Source organism: Trachurus japonicus, chromosome 15, assembly GCF_045865225.1.
Source record: "Trachurus japonicus isolate A0001 chromosome 15, Traja_1.0".
NCBI classification, from domain to species: domain Eukaryota; kingdom Metazoa; phylum Chordata; class Actinopteri; order Carangiformes; family Carangidae; genus Trachurus; species Trachurus japonicus.
The window spans coordinates 10,537,626-10,550,304 of record NC_140921.1 but is presented as its reverse complement, the minus strand read 5'-3'; the positions used below and the strand labels follow the sequence as shown (position 1 = coordinate 10,550,304).

At 42.3% G+C, this 12,679-nt stretch overlaps 1 protein-coding gene across 2 annotated transcripts in view; it reads right to left on the bottom strand.

Moving 5' to 3' along the window:
- The window catches only part of bcl2l11 (BCL2 like 11), a 32,273-nt gene extending 30,302 nt beyond the window's left edge, over nt 1–1,971 (bottom strand). Inside the window, exon 1 of one of the 2 annotated variants that reach the window (XM_085799509.1) lies at nt 1,645–1,971. In XM_085799509.1, coding sequence (XP_085655635.1) covers nt 1,645–1,661 — 17 coding nt within the window. In that variant the 5' untranslated portion in view covers nt 1,662–1,971. Of the gene's footprint in view, nt 1–386; nt 552–1,644 lie in introns of those variants that run through there. The other variant, XM_085799508.1, reaches the window with a different exon arrangement.
- Nucleotides 1,972–12,679: the final 10,708 nt, after the last annotated feature.

Genomic DNA, 12,679 nt, shown 5'->3' with positions numbered 1-12,679 from the left:
ACACACACACACACGGGAACACACACACCTTGCCTTTGTATTATCCGCGTCTTACTTTGAAAACCGGAAGTCATCTCGCTTGGTTCTGAACTAGCGTTAGCTTCGTCAGTGGACTCGGAGAATTTACCGTAAGTTCTATGATACGGGCGCAGTTCAAATGTTTGTGCGGCTGGCTTGACTCCGCGAGGAAGAACGACGGCTCACTTGACCGCAGTCAAATAAGGGGATTTAAAAATATATATGTTTTGTTGCTTCGCTTCCTGTTTGTCCAGACCAAAGCCTCCTCGGCGCGCGGATTCCCAGCGGTAATGACCTACTTCTGTGCCAAAATGACCTAAAACTACGACCAAGTTTCACGCATAGTACTTACAAACACTTTTACGCACCTTTGATGTAACTGGTCATCCTTTGGCATTTTACGCATCTTTACGCACGGGGAGACTCCGTCATCAGCGGCGTTTTAACTGGACCTGAAGACTGTCCTCGAGCTTTTGTTAAAGAGTTAACTTTCCCTGCGCCTTTCGGTCCAGGTCCGAGCGCAAAGAGGAGCGATATTACGCATCAGGCGGCAGCGGCACGCAGAGAAATGGCACCGTAACGTGCCGGCTGCCGCGGATGGAGGAGAGGAAATCCGCAAGTCCGGCGCCAAAAATGCCAAACAAGGCGTCCAGGAGTTAAATGTTTCACGAGACCGGTCCAGAAACACGTCTGCATCTTCACTGTGACAGGAGTTTCTGTCTCCGTGGGCGACGGCAGAACTGTTCAAGTGTCACCGGAAAGAAAACACCAACTGACATTTCAGTTCACACGATAAGGTTTCACATTACTATTTAGACAGAGATATTAAAATAATTCTGCAGCTGCAATCACAAGCGCTGAGCCTCCATGCTCCCTATGTGGAGTTAAGCCAGTGGTGCGTTTGCGCCTCCCTCAGGAGGAAACCGACTCAACTCGACGCAGGGAGAAAACTGTCTCTGTCTCTGTACCGTCACAGGGTAAACATCACCGTGTCGGTCCGGACAGTGTTTAAAAAGATGCATATCGCACAATATCTGACGAAAACACACTCACACAGTCGATGCAGATAATAAAGTGTAATGTATTGTCTACAGCGCTGGCGAGCAGCGACTTGCACCGGCTCCCTCAGCCTGTCATCCAGACCGGCGAAGCCTTTATGTCGGTAAAATGACGCCTTCTCTCGAAGACAGATCATCACCGTGCAAACGCTGTGACACGCGCTAAAACATCTGCCGATGTCAAAGCAGAAGGCTGCACAAGGTGGGAAAATGTTGCTTTGAACTCTCGGTATGTGAAAAGAAAACTCCGTGCAGTGGATTTAATTCGGTTTGAGCCACATTTTACGCGTGACAGACACTCTTCGGTAAGAGCACGGTGGCATTTCAAGGTAAAATGCAACACTACAGTACAAGAGCTGATCTGGTTACACGTCTCTTGCATTTTAAAAACACCGCATTATGATGGAAAGAGCGCGGCTTTGTGCAGCCTGACAGCTGACATGCCGGTAAAGCTCTAAGGGGAGATGGATTTCTGTACAAGCACGAAAGAAAAAAAACCCCAAACCCAAACAAATAAAACCTCCCACACACACAAACACACACCTCCGCTCCGTCTGTCCCAACTCACCTGGACGGTGGTTGCATGTCAGTGGCGACACATAACCGCTGGCTCCGCAAACACGCTGTCACACTGAGTGCAGTATAAAAAAAATATCAATGCAGGTCCAGATAGGATCCGAGGGTCCAAAGTGAGCAAAGCAACAACTTCCACGAGTTGAAAAAAAAGAAGAAAAAAAAAAGAAATAAGTCAAAAGTGAGATAAATCCCAAAGCTGAAGTTCTCTGAAGGGAGGAACTGTTGAATAATCCGAGTGTAGCCCACGGTAAACAACTCCAACTGGCTCTTTGTCTGCACAAGAAGTCTCTCCTTCCTTTCTCTCTCTCTGTCTCTCTCTGTGTGAGACTGGCTCTCTACTCTACAATAGGTATCTAGTGTGTGATACTGCAGGAGCTCCTCCTCCAAACATAGGCCGACCTACTGGGTGGGGTTTTACTGGGTGACTTCACTGGCCCCAGTGTCTGACACCCAGAGAAATAAAAAGTGAGCAAAACAGAGGTAGCAACAACAAAAAACAACAAAAATGTAACTGCTCATTGGTAACACTCATTGTCTTTCACTGTCTCTGCACTGTATGTCTTACACATTACCTCTGTCTATACAGCTGTCTTCCAGCTGCATGCTACATCTCTAACCAGATACTGAGCAAGTGTGATATGTGATACGACAGAACAGTGACAGGATCAAAGGTACTCGACTTGAAGATGTCTCAAAGACACTAAATTTACTTGACTTTAAGGTATGATAAAGAGAAATCCTGTAATCAATCTGTGATGTTCAGACTCTGTAGTGGTGATCCAGGTCCACCTGGACTCATGACTTCTCTAATAGCAAAGTAATATTCTGCTCAGCTGAGTCATAATGTGAAACTAAAGTACCAACAAATCATTGATGGATCATTTTATTTTCTCCTTGTAACTCTCCAGAGTTGCAGGTGCACATCTCGTCAAGCATACTCTGTTCATTCATCATTTTCTTGTCGGGACAAAATGCTAACGTGCAACACTGCTTCAGTTCAAGTCATCAAATCCATCAACATTATCTAATTTGTTTTCACAATGACGCCAGCCTCCACTGAACACAGGTTTCACTGGTAATTTCACTACAATACAGACTTTGGTAGATTTACAGATTGTCTTTGAACCCACCGTTCTACTCATGCGCCACCTGAGAAAACTGTGAGCGTGTGTTGTGATATTGAGACATTTGTAATTTTGGATGAAACTGACGCCTACACTTGTACTATGACTGTTGGCATGAAAGTAGAACCCAGTATGAGCTACTACTGCAGATATGAATCATCCTAAGAGCTCTGCTGATGCCACATTTATGTTTCTACGTACATAAAAGACTCTCATGGCTCTGAAAAAGGGATTTCTGACAGAATACAGTGACCTCTGCTGGCTGCACTTTCGGTGTGTACTGTAGTCCATGCATCTCTGTGTGTAATGACTTAAAACTACAAAACAACAATTATTATGTAGGTAATATAGTGTAAAAATTTGTGTTTGAAGGCTTATATAGTGAAGGAGAACATAGAACGTGTAGGCCCTCCATTATAATCAAAAGTGTACATTTCATTTATGATATAATCTGTTTAACTCTTACTGTGTCATATCATTATAACATTTGACTGCCCTTTACTTGAACTCCTGTTTCTCTTAATGAACTTACACCATATAACCCAGATTTAGATGTGAGTGCATGGCCCCTCTGTGAACTTTAGTCCTGTACTAAAACCCCCCATGAGTGTAGTTGGGCCCAGGAGCAGAGCACAGAGAGCTACAGAGAGAAAGGAGTCGCTCAGCCATGTTTTTTGCTGTCCGGTTGCAGGAGGGGCGCTTGTGCCATGAATTATGGGTAGAAAAACTAAAGGGGCCCGCTGTCATATCAGCCTGGACCCCAGGAAGACTAGCGGTGCTCTAGAGCGCAGCTAATCGGGATCCGAACAAATAAAACAAATAAATGCATGGAGGGTTTTGCACATGAACGGGTAGAGGAGGATTGTGAGGAGGAGTGGAGATAAGGAGGACCTGCACAGTTTGCCATTTGGAGAAATAGTGGAAAGGATTAACGGTACGAATGGTGGAGGGGGAAGAGAGCAAGAGGAGAAATATGCAAAGTAATGTAATAAAACATGTTATGCCCATTGTCATCTGGCCGGGGACTACAGCAAGATATTAGCCATGCTGGCTAAAGCTGCCCTTTTTACTGTATTTGATGCAGTTGATTAATTGGGACTGTCCACGTACAATAAAACAATAAAAGTAAAAAAAGTAAAGTCCAATGTTTGATGTAAAAAGTAGAAATGGTGTGGGAAAGGAGGGTGAAGTCAGTCATGCTGTGCTGTGTGTCAGGGCCCTGTCCTCCTTGTGTACGACTCAGGTTTTATTGACTGTAATGTGAATAAAACTCTACTGCATTGAACTTCAACTCTCTTCAGTGATTGATTTGAAGACTATTTTATATTGGCGTATTAAAATACTGTTAAAGAGGCAAAAGACTGAACTTAATCTCCAGCCCAGTCCGGGTTTGAAGACACATCAATATTATGAAACTTCATATAACCATGGTGTGTGAATTTCATTAAACTTGAAACCTTTCAGTGAACTACACTTTCCACCTTGTAGCCTGTTAAGAGGTATAAGACTAGTGTGTGTAGTGTGTAGCTAATTTGCATTTATGTCCTGTAAGACGCCAACTAGAAGAGGCAATGTCAGTCAAAGCCTCCGGCTGCCAGTTAAAACAGGGGAATGTACCAGAAGAGCACCCGGTTGGGGTGGGAGTGGAGTCCACTGTGGGAGTAGTAGGGAGATCGGCGGGCATGATAAGAGTGTGTAGGAGAGAGGGAGGGGGCCTGGAAGGATACCACTAGAGAGGAGAATAACCTCAGATGTGAGGATAGAAGCCAAGCGTGACACCTGTACAGAAGAAGTGGCTGTTCAGCGAAACTAGAAGAGATCAAAGACAGAGTGGATTATGTCTGTGGTTTTTTTTTCTTCCTACTTTTTCTTTGGGGCACTGCATTAAATCCTCCAACTCTCTGGACTGTGGCCCAATCCCAATTCTCCTCCCTTATATTAATATGATATTAACCTTATGTTATATTAACCTTACCCCTTGGTTTCACGTGCACTTGCTTGATAGATTCCCCTCACTGACGAAGGGATAGTGTTGAGGGGTAGGGAATTTTACCTACAAATTGGGACACCACTTCATGCAAATTAGCGTAACAGACGTCTTCACCTACGTCATGCATATTGTCGACGTACGCTTCTTGCCCTCATTTCAAAAATGCCAGCTCCAGGGGCGGTGCGTGGCGCAGTGGTTGGAGCGGCCGCCCCGTGTCGAGGCTGCAGTCCTCGACGCGGGCGTCCCCGGTTCGGGTCCCGCGTCGGGCAGCCCTTTCCTGCATGTCATTCCCCCTCTCTCTGCTTCCCCCTTTCCTGTCTATCTCACTGTGCTATCAAATAAATTCCAGCTCCAGTGGTGGCGTTACCGATTTCCTTGGCTGTTTTTATTCTTCTTCGTCTGACAAATCGTCGATCAAAAACAAAAATTGCCAGGCAGTGTCATCAGCTGTTGTTGCTGCTGTTACATGCACATGTTTTTATTCCCATTAAGAACTTAAAAATTCCTTGTGGACATGTCGAAATTTGATTAAATGTCATGAATATAGATACAAAGTTTATGAAACAAATGCAGATGGAATGTGAGTTGCGATCATGTTTTATGTAAATCCCGCTACGTATTCCAGCTGTTCAAAGACACAGCGGGAGTAAAGGAGTAAAAAAAAAGAAAAAAAGATGCAGGTGTGTAGGCGGACAGACCGGCGTCACACAAAGTGTCATGATCTCGCAGAACTGTTTGGAGCGCTGCCGTTCACAAACCACCGGTGACAGGTCTCCTCCAGTGTCTGTAGTATTTAATACTCTTAACCACCACCCTGTATAATTTGTGTAATATTCACCAACTTAACTTGGCTCGCTGCGTATGGCTCAGTGGTTTCCAGGACTCCTGTGTGCAGCCCTCGATTTTCTTCCCCTCAATTTCGTAGTGTGCATCTCACGGCCCTTCAGATTAAGTGGGGAAAAACCAAAACCAAGTGATTCACACTGCTGTGGTTTGGATTACTGTAGTTCAATCTAAGCAGAAAAAAAATTGGTTGCAGACCCAAGACTTGACTTGAGTTACTACGTGATCAGGGTCAGGTGTCAGGTCTGTCACCATTAAAAGCACACATACACATGATTAAACCTTAATCATGTGTGTTTTTAATGTAAAGGTCAGGGAATGACCGGCATCGACTGTCACAGGGAAACTACGGTCATCTAACAATCACTTCTTCGTGTTAAAGTGCGACGCTTTGCTCACCCATTCAACCTTCCCGACTTTGTGGCTTTATAATCACATCCCTGTCTCACTTCCTCTTCAGGCCAGGACTGACTAGTTTTTTGTTTACTACTAGAATTTCTGTCTGCATGTCAACATGACGGCTTGGTTTATAATCAAAGGGAACACTGATATCAAAAAGCCACTGATGCACAAGATGAACGTGTGCACAGGGAAACACAGCACATCATGTGAAGAAAGACAAAAGTCCCGAGTGATAACAAATCATTTCTCCTGCTGCACCTGCTTCCTGACAGGATATGATACAGGTTTATGTTAATGATATGATATTCCACTTACAGGGTATGATTCCTGCAGTCAAACAGACCTCACATCCTGCTGGTGGTGCTGGCTTTGTGATGATGAGGCAGAGGAGGCGAGTGGGGGTCCGACAAGGAGTAGAAACCCCCCCGAGCTCGAGTTCAGCCATCGGTGCCTGGAGGCAGCAGGATGGTTGGATCCACACGACTCTGACAGCTGCACACACACACACACACAGTCACACAGACAAAAATGTGAAAACGCACATACACGGATCAATACAGACAGACAAAAGAGTGAGACAATCAATGTTATTTACATGTGATCAATACTAATCAATTGCTCAGAGTGTGGGAACATTTGTGTGAATGCCTTTAATATCTGCCCTGGTTAATGTTCATGTTAACGTGGGTTTTCTCTCTTGTGTTTTTTTTTATCTCACGTTTTGTGCATCAGTTAGGATGATGAGCAGTGGTGATAAAATTCATATTCAACAACGTCGTTTCCCCACAAAACATCAAGGAATGTATTAATTACTGCTCAGTTGTGACTGGTCATGATGTATGTTGAGGTAAATGGGAATCTAACTGGAAATGACAAATACAAACTGGATCAATATAGCTGCTAGACAATGCCAGAAATATGCGAGCGAGCACCCGCACCCAGGTGGAATAAAATACCACATTTCACCACTCCTGGAGAGTCCTGCTGATTCACCTGACCCCCACGCAGACGCTTCCACTTTCCAATCACTCAAAGTTGCGTCACAACCAGTAACTTCACAACTTCTGCAGTGAGAGTAAAAAGGGAAACAAGCAACTGGGTTTTTTTTCTTCTGGATGATTCATTTTATACAACTGCATTTAAATGTTTCCCGCTTTAGACTGATCCTTGCGGTCACTCGTGCTCCCTTTTGCAAATTTGCTTAAAACAGTCAAATAATTGTTGGAACCTTGATACCAGTAAGCCATCGAAACCTAACAGAGTTTTATAACATCATTCAGCGGCCCCCGGGGAACTGGAGGGTAATTACAGATTACACACTACGGTAGACGTCATTTAACCTAATTGAGCGTAAAGAGCTGTAAATTAGACTTCAGTGCCAACGTTAACAGTTGGTGAGTGAACAACCAACTAATGGTCATAGGTAAATGTTCTGACGAAACGTTTGGTAACAAATACTTAGATTTTATAGCAGCAGTCTGTTCTATTTGCTCCTTATTGAGAATCAAGACATTTCACTGCACTAAATGTGTAAAATACAGATGAAAATGTATCAAGGACATGAGTCTGTTGCCTCAAGATGAGTGGTGTTGCTGTTGACACAGTGGTAAAACCCAATGAAGTGGTAAATAGGTTGCTGAGCATGCCATTTACTGAGACTCATTTACATCCAGCTTATAAAGAGAGGACAATATTAGTAAGGCATTTGTTTTTGTGCTCTGAAACACCTGCGTTTTGGTTCGATCGATTCATTTTCACCAGTCATCAGTGAAGTAAAAGCTAAGAAAGATCATGAGACGACAATGAGAGAGAGTGAGGAACTGATTTGTGTGTGAAACGACACAATTCCCGCAGGCTTCCTCCTCCTCCTCCTCTTACTCACTCTTCTCTAACATTTTGAATTCATGCTATGAAAGCAACCATGATATCATCCACTATACAAATATCTGAGCTTAAACCCCACTCAACACCCACCACATCCTCTGAAACATTCCTTGACTGCTGTGTGTACAGTGTGAGCTGTAACTCCAGCAGGATGCACCAGAGACCAACACCCTGAAACGTGGGAGTAACCAAGTCAAGTCCCAGTGACTCAGGGAACCTTCTTCATCCATGAATTCACAGTAGCCTCCGAGGAAAAACAACAAAAGAAACAGATGAAACTAATTAATCTGATGAAAAACAGTCCTCTGTACCGAACTGTTACCACCACCACGTCATGAATATAATACAAGTATAACAAAGTGAAACTGCTTTGCTGATGAAGAAGATGGTCAAAATGTTTCTCATCAGTCAATTACTGTAGTTGAACAAAAGGGAAATTGATCAATCATTCTGATTCAAGTTCTTCCAATATGAATATTCACTGGGTTTTTTGAAAGTGAAATATTTCCCTTGATTTGGGATTTTTGGTTTTAAGACATCACCTTTACATCTGGAAGATTATTCTGAGTATTATTATTCGTATACTGTTTTTATGTACTACTGCACTATGTTGTGGCTAGTGATATGTTGATGTTTTTGGTGCAGTGCAGTCTTCTCTCTGTTATGTTTGTAAAGCCTGCTGCAAATTCAATTTCCCTCGGCATATAAATAAAACTGAACTGAACTGAACATTAATATGGATGTTTTTTTGTTTTGTTTTGTTTTTTACCCATTTCTGGCCAAGCAATCACTTTATCAAGCATGATTTAATTTTAATTGGCATATTAATAAATAATGAAAATAACTGTGAGCCACATCCATGGAGTGACTTAATCTGAATTATGTTGATCTAAGTGACATTTAAGTGAATCTCTGCTAAAGAAAAAAGTGTGTATGTGTAAGTGTGTGTACACATAACATGCAGTGTTAAATAGATACTATTAGTCATTTAGTGTAAATGGAAAAGTCAATCAGTTCCCATGCAGTGAAGCGTGCCCCCCCCCCTCCCCACAAAGACAATACTGACCACCTGGACCAATAATGTGTGTGCATGTGTGTGTGTGTGTGTGTGTGTGTAGTACGCCTGTCATAGTATTGACCAGTTGTAATGTGAGAGGTCAAGACACAATAGCACTGTGACTCTGAAGAGCTAACACCATGCTGAGAGACATCACAACTATGTGTCACAACACACAGAAATACACACACACACACACACACACAGAATGTGCTCCCTGTTCTTCCCTGATGTGGATATTGTGCATGGACGTTACAGATTTACACCCACTGCTCTCATTCTTCACGGTTTCACTGATAAGTGGTTGATTATGAACAAATACTCAATCATTGGTTTGTGTAGACTTTCATAACCGACTGTAGCCAGAACATCACATGCAAGCTTGACTGCAAAAAAAAAAAAAAAAAAAGATGATAATGATGAAGGAACCCATCAGTGTGTGCTGAAGTTCAATCCATATTACTTGAGTTTGAACACGATACACCAGCAGAAGAATCTGATTTTCTCAAAAATCACGCAGGTTTCCAGGATGCCAAGTAGCCTACTCATTTTAATGTTACAATTGCCGATGAGAACCGGTGTCAAAAAGGCAAAAAAAAATCGATCACGGACTTCATGATCGATTGCCATGGCAACGAACGAAACTTCAAATTTTTTGGGTCAGCCCTAGTATCAGTGTAATGTTTTTATTTAATTTGTTTGTTTGCAAGATTGATGTTTAATGAATTACAGTCAGCCAGTAAATGTCACCTGAGAAGGGGAAAAACAAGTGCAGGCCTGAGATAACAGTGGCCTGCGCCTCTCATGGTCAACTTGGGTAAATTCCAAAAGTTATGGCCTAGACCCCCCCTTCGCTCTTCAGGATGGGTGGGAGTCGTGCACCTGCTGGAACACACCAGTTCAGCAAAGATACAGATGTGCTGATAGTGTGGAGATTTACAGCCCAGACCCCCCATTCTTTCTTCTGAATGGGTAGGACTCCTGGACATCAAAGAACTGTGAGTTCCCCCAATGCACGTGTATTGCAAACTATGAGATGAAAGTCATAAAACAACTTTTGACAAAGGGGCTGGCATTGGAATGAGATCACCACTGGACTATATAAGCCGCTACATCAGCAGGCTGAGTCAGTCGTTTCCTTGTGTTTATCATAGTGCAATGCCTTGCATGAAGTTCCTTACTTTTATTTTCTTATCTTTTGTCTATTTTTTGCGACTCGCGTTGTTTTTCCTTTGCTTTGTTCTTAAGTGAATTAAAGACAGCTCTACTTCGGATCCATCTTTTCCAGCGTTTCATTTCGAATTTAAAGTTTGTTTTATTGAATGATGTGAAATTACTCAAATCGGCCCAAACAGAGATTCATTTTCTACATCACGATTACAAACTGACTGATTGAATCATGTGAGGTTGATTTTTTGCTTTGTGGCACAGAAATGGATTGTTTATTTGAATGTATGGCACCGTGTCTGTTATAACGCACTGTTCTCTGAAAGCCAAATAATATCTCTGCTGCTTCCTGTCTTTTGACTTTTATTTGGTCTCGTCTATTTTCCGATCACTCCATCTGTCACGTGTCTCGACCTTAATGTTACAAATGTACCTGGAACTTCGTCTATTTAGCACCACTCAGTGAAACGGGAGACATTTAACACTGATTGGAAAGCACTTCTGCATTTGTGTGTAGTGCGTATATACACTCCTTGTTGATCAGTTCCAGCAGTCTGGTAGTACAGTTGTTCTCACTTTGCTGTGATCAAACAGTAGTGACTGACACACTCCTGTGCACACACACACACTCACACACCTAATGTTGTGCATCTTTCTAATTAAAGTCTTCTCTGGGTTGGAATTTATTGTGCACACTGTTTGTGTTTCATCATGTGCTCACACATCAAACAAACTTTTAACGACCAGCACTGGCAAGACTGAAACACAAACAGGAATGCAGCCATAAATTTTCTGTTTTATATCTGCACTTGAACACACCACAGCAGACAGTCCAGCTGAATACTGACATGGACACGTGCTGTTTGTCGGCATGGGGGGAAACAACTAATCTGTAGTCTAATCTAGCCGTGTCTAACTCCATACACACAACAGCAAACAAAAGTAACAGTGCTCCTGTGAATCTGATTCAACAATTTCATCATATGTTTGGTATAAAAATTTAAAATGTTTGCTTTCCTTTGGCAGCAGAAAGTGAAAGTGAAAAGAAATCGGCCCCTACAACAGAGTAGCAGTGTTGGGGAGACTTACATGTAGTTGAACTACATAGCTTAACTACAATTTGCTGTAACTTGCCAGTAGTTAAACTACATTCATATTTTGTGCTGCATCAAGTATTTCAACTACTTTTTGGGTCATTTTTTCTACTCAAATTACAAACTACAATTGGCCAATTGTTTTAATTTAAAAAATACCTATATATAAATTTTATTTTACCATTATTGTGTTCCAGAACTCTCTTTGAAAAAAGGCATGAAGTCCCAGCCAGTGCAGCATGTGAGCGGCTTTTTAGTGTTGGCAAAGATGTGTTTAGTGCCAAACGGAACCGGCCGTCTGATAAAAACTTTGAGAGACTGCTCATGTGTCGTGTCAACAAGCGATTCTGCCCTGACATCTAGTGCTAGTGCCTAAGTTAGTGGCTCTGAAGTTCCTGTCATGGTTCGAAACATTGTTGTTCAAGAGACACACTGATCTAGAATATATGTCTACCTCTTTGTGTTTTTTATTACATTTTTTGTTGACCGATTTACATTTCTGTTCAGCAAGTGGGTATTGGGGTAGGATTTTCATTTTCTCTTTATATTACCCAACGAGTCTATAGATTACCCAACAGGTCTATGGTGAACCTACAGTACAGTATGTTGAACAAAAATGTCACATTTTTTTCTTTAAAAACTAAAATTGAGTTGAGAGGCATATTTCTGCTGGCATGTGAATTTTATATTTTGTTTCATATACACCACATGTTGATGATTTATTTAACACCAAGTTAAATGAGTATGAGTACAAGTAGTTGCTAAAGCTACTTTCTTATCTTAAGTTTTACAAACTACATTTCTCCAGGGGTAGAAATGTAGATCATCATACTGCCAGACTGAACTACATGCAGTTTTACAAGCTACACTTGCAAAGTAGCTTCCCCAACACTGCAACACTGCAGAGTAGTGATCCAAAGCAACCCACCCTGGGCTAGTGTTTCCCCTCAAGAGTGGCCTCTCTGTGAACATTCATGAAAATTTGTGGGTTAATCTTAAATGTGCTGTGTTTGCAGAGCAGAACTTGAAATGACCTGCAGGAAAAACCTCATCAGACCTGAGGCACAGACACCAATGGTTGTGTTTTTCTATGCTGATTCAATGACTACGTATATGTTCAATGTTCTAATGAGCTGTTTTTTTCTGCTCACTTCACTGATCACACTGTTGAAGTAAATGAGGTTCAATTTAACTCCAGCTTCAAACCATCGTCGAGTCTCTGAACCTGGTAGATTTAAACACATGCACACATGTTCAAAGCGTTTTGTCAAAGAGCTATGAAGCAAGTTTCTTTTTTTTTTTTTTTTTTTTTTAAGTATATTTTTCGGCTTTTTGCCTTTATTTGATAGTGATGACAGTAGAGATAGACAGGAAATGGGGAGGCAGAGAGAGGGGGAATGACACGCAGGAAAGGTCTGCCCGACGCGGGATTCGAACCAGGGACGCCTGCGGCGAGGACTGTAGCC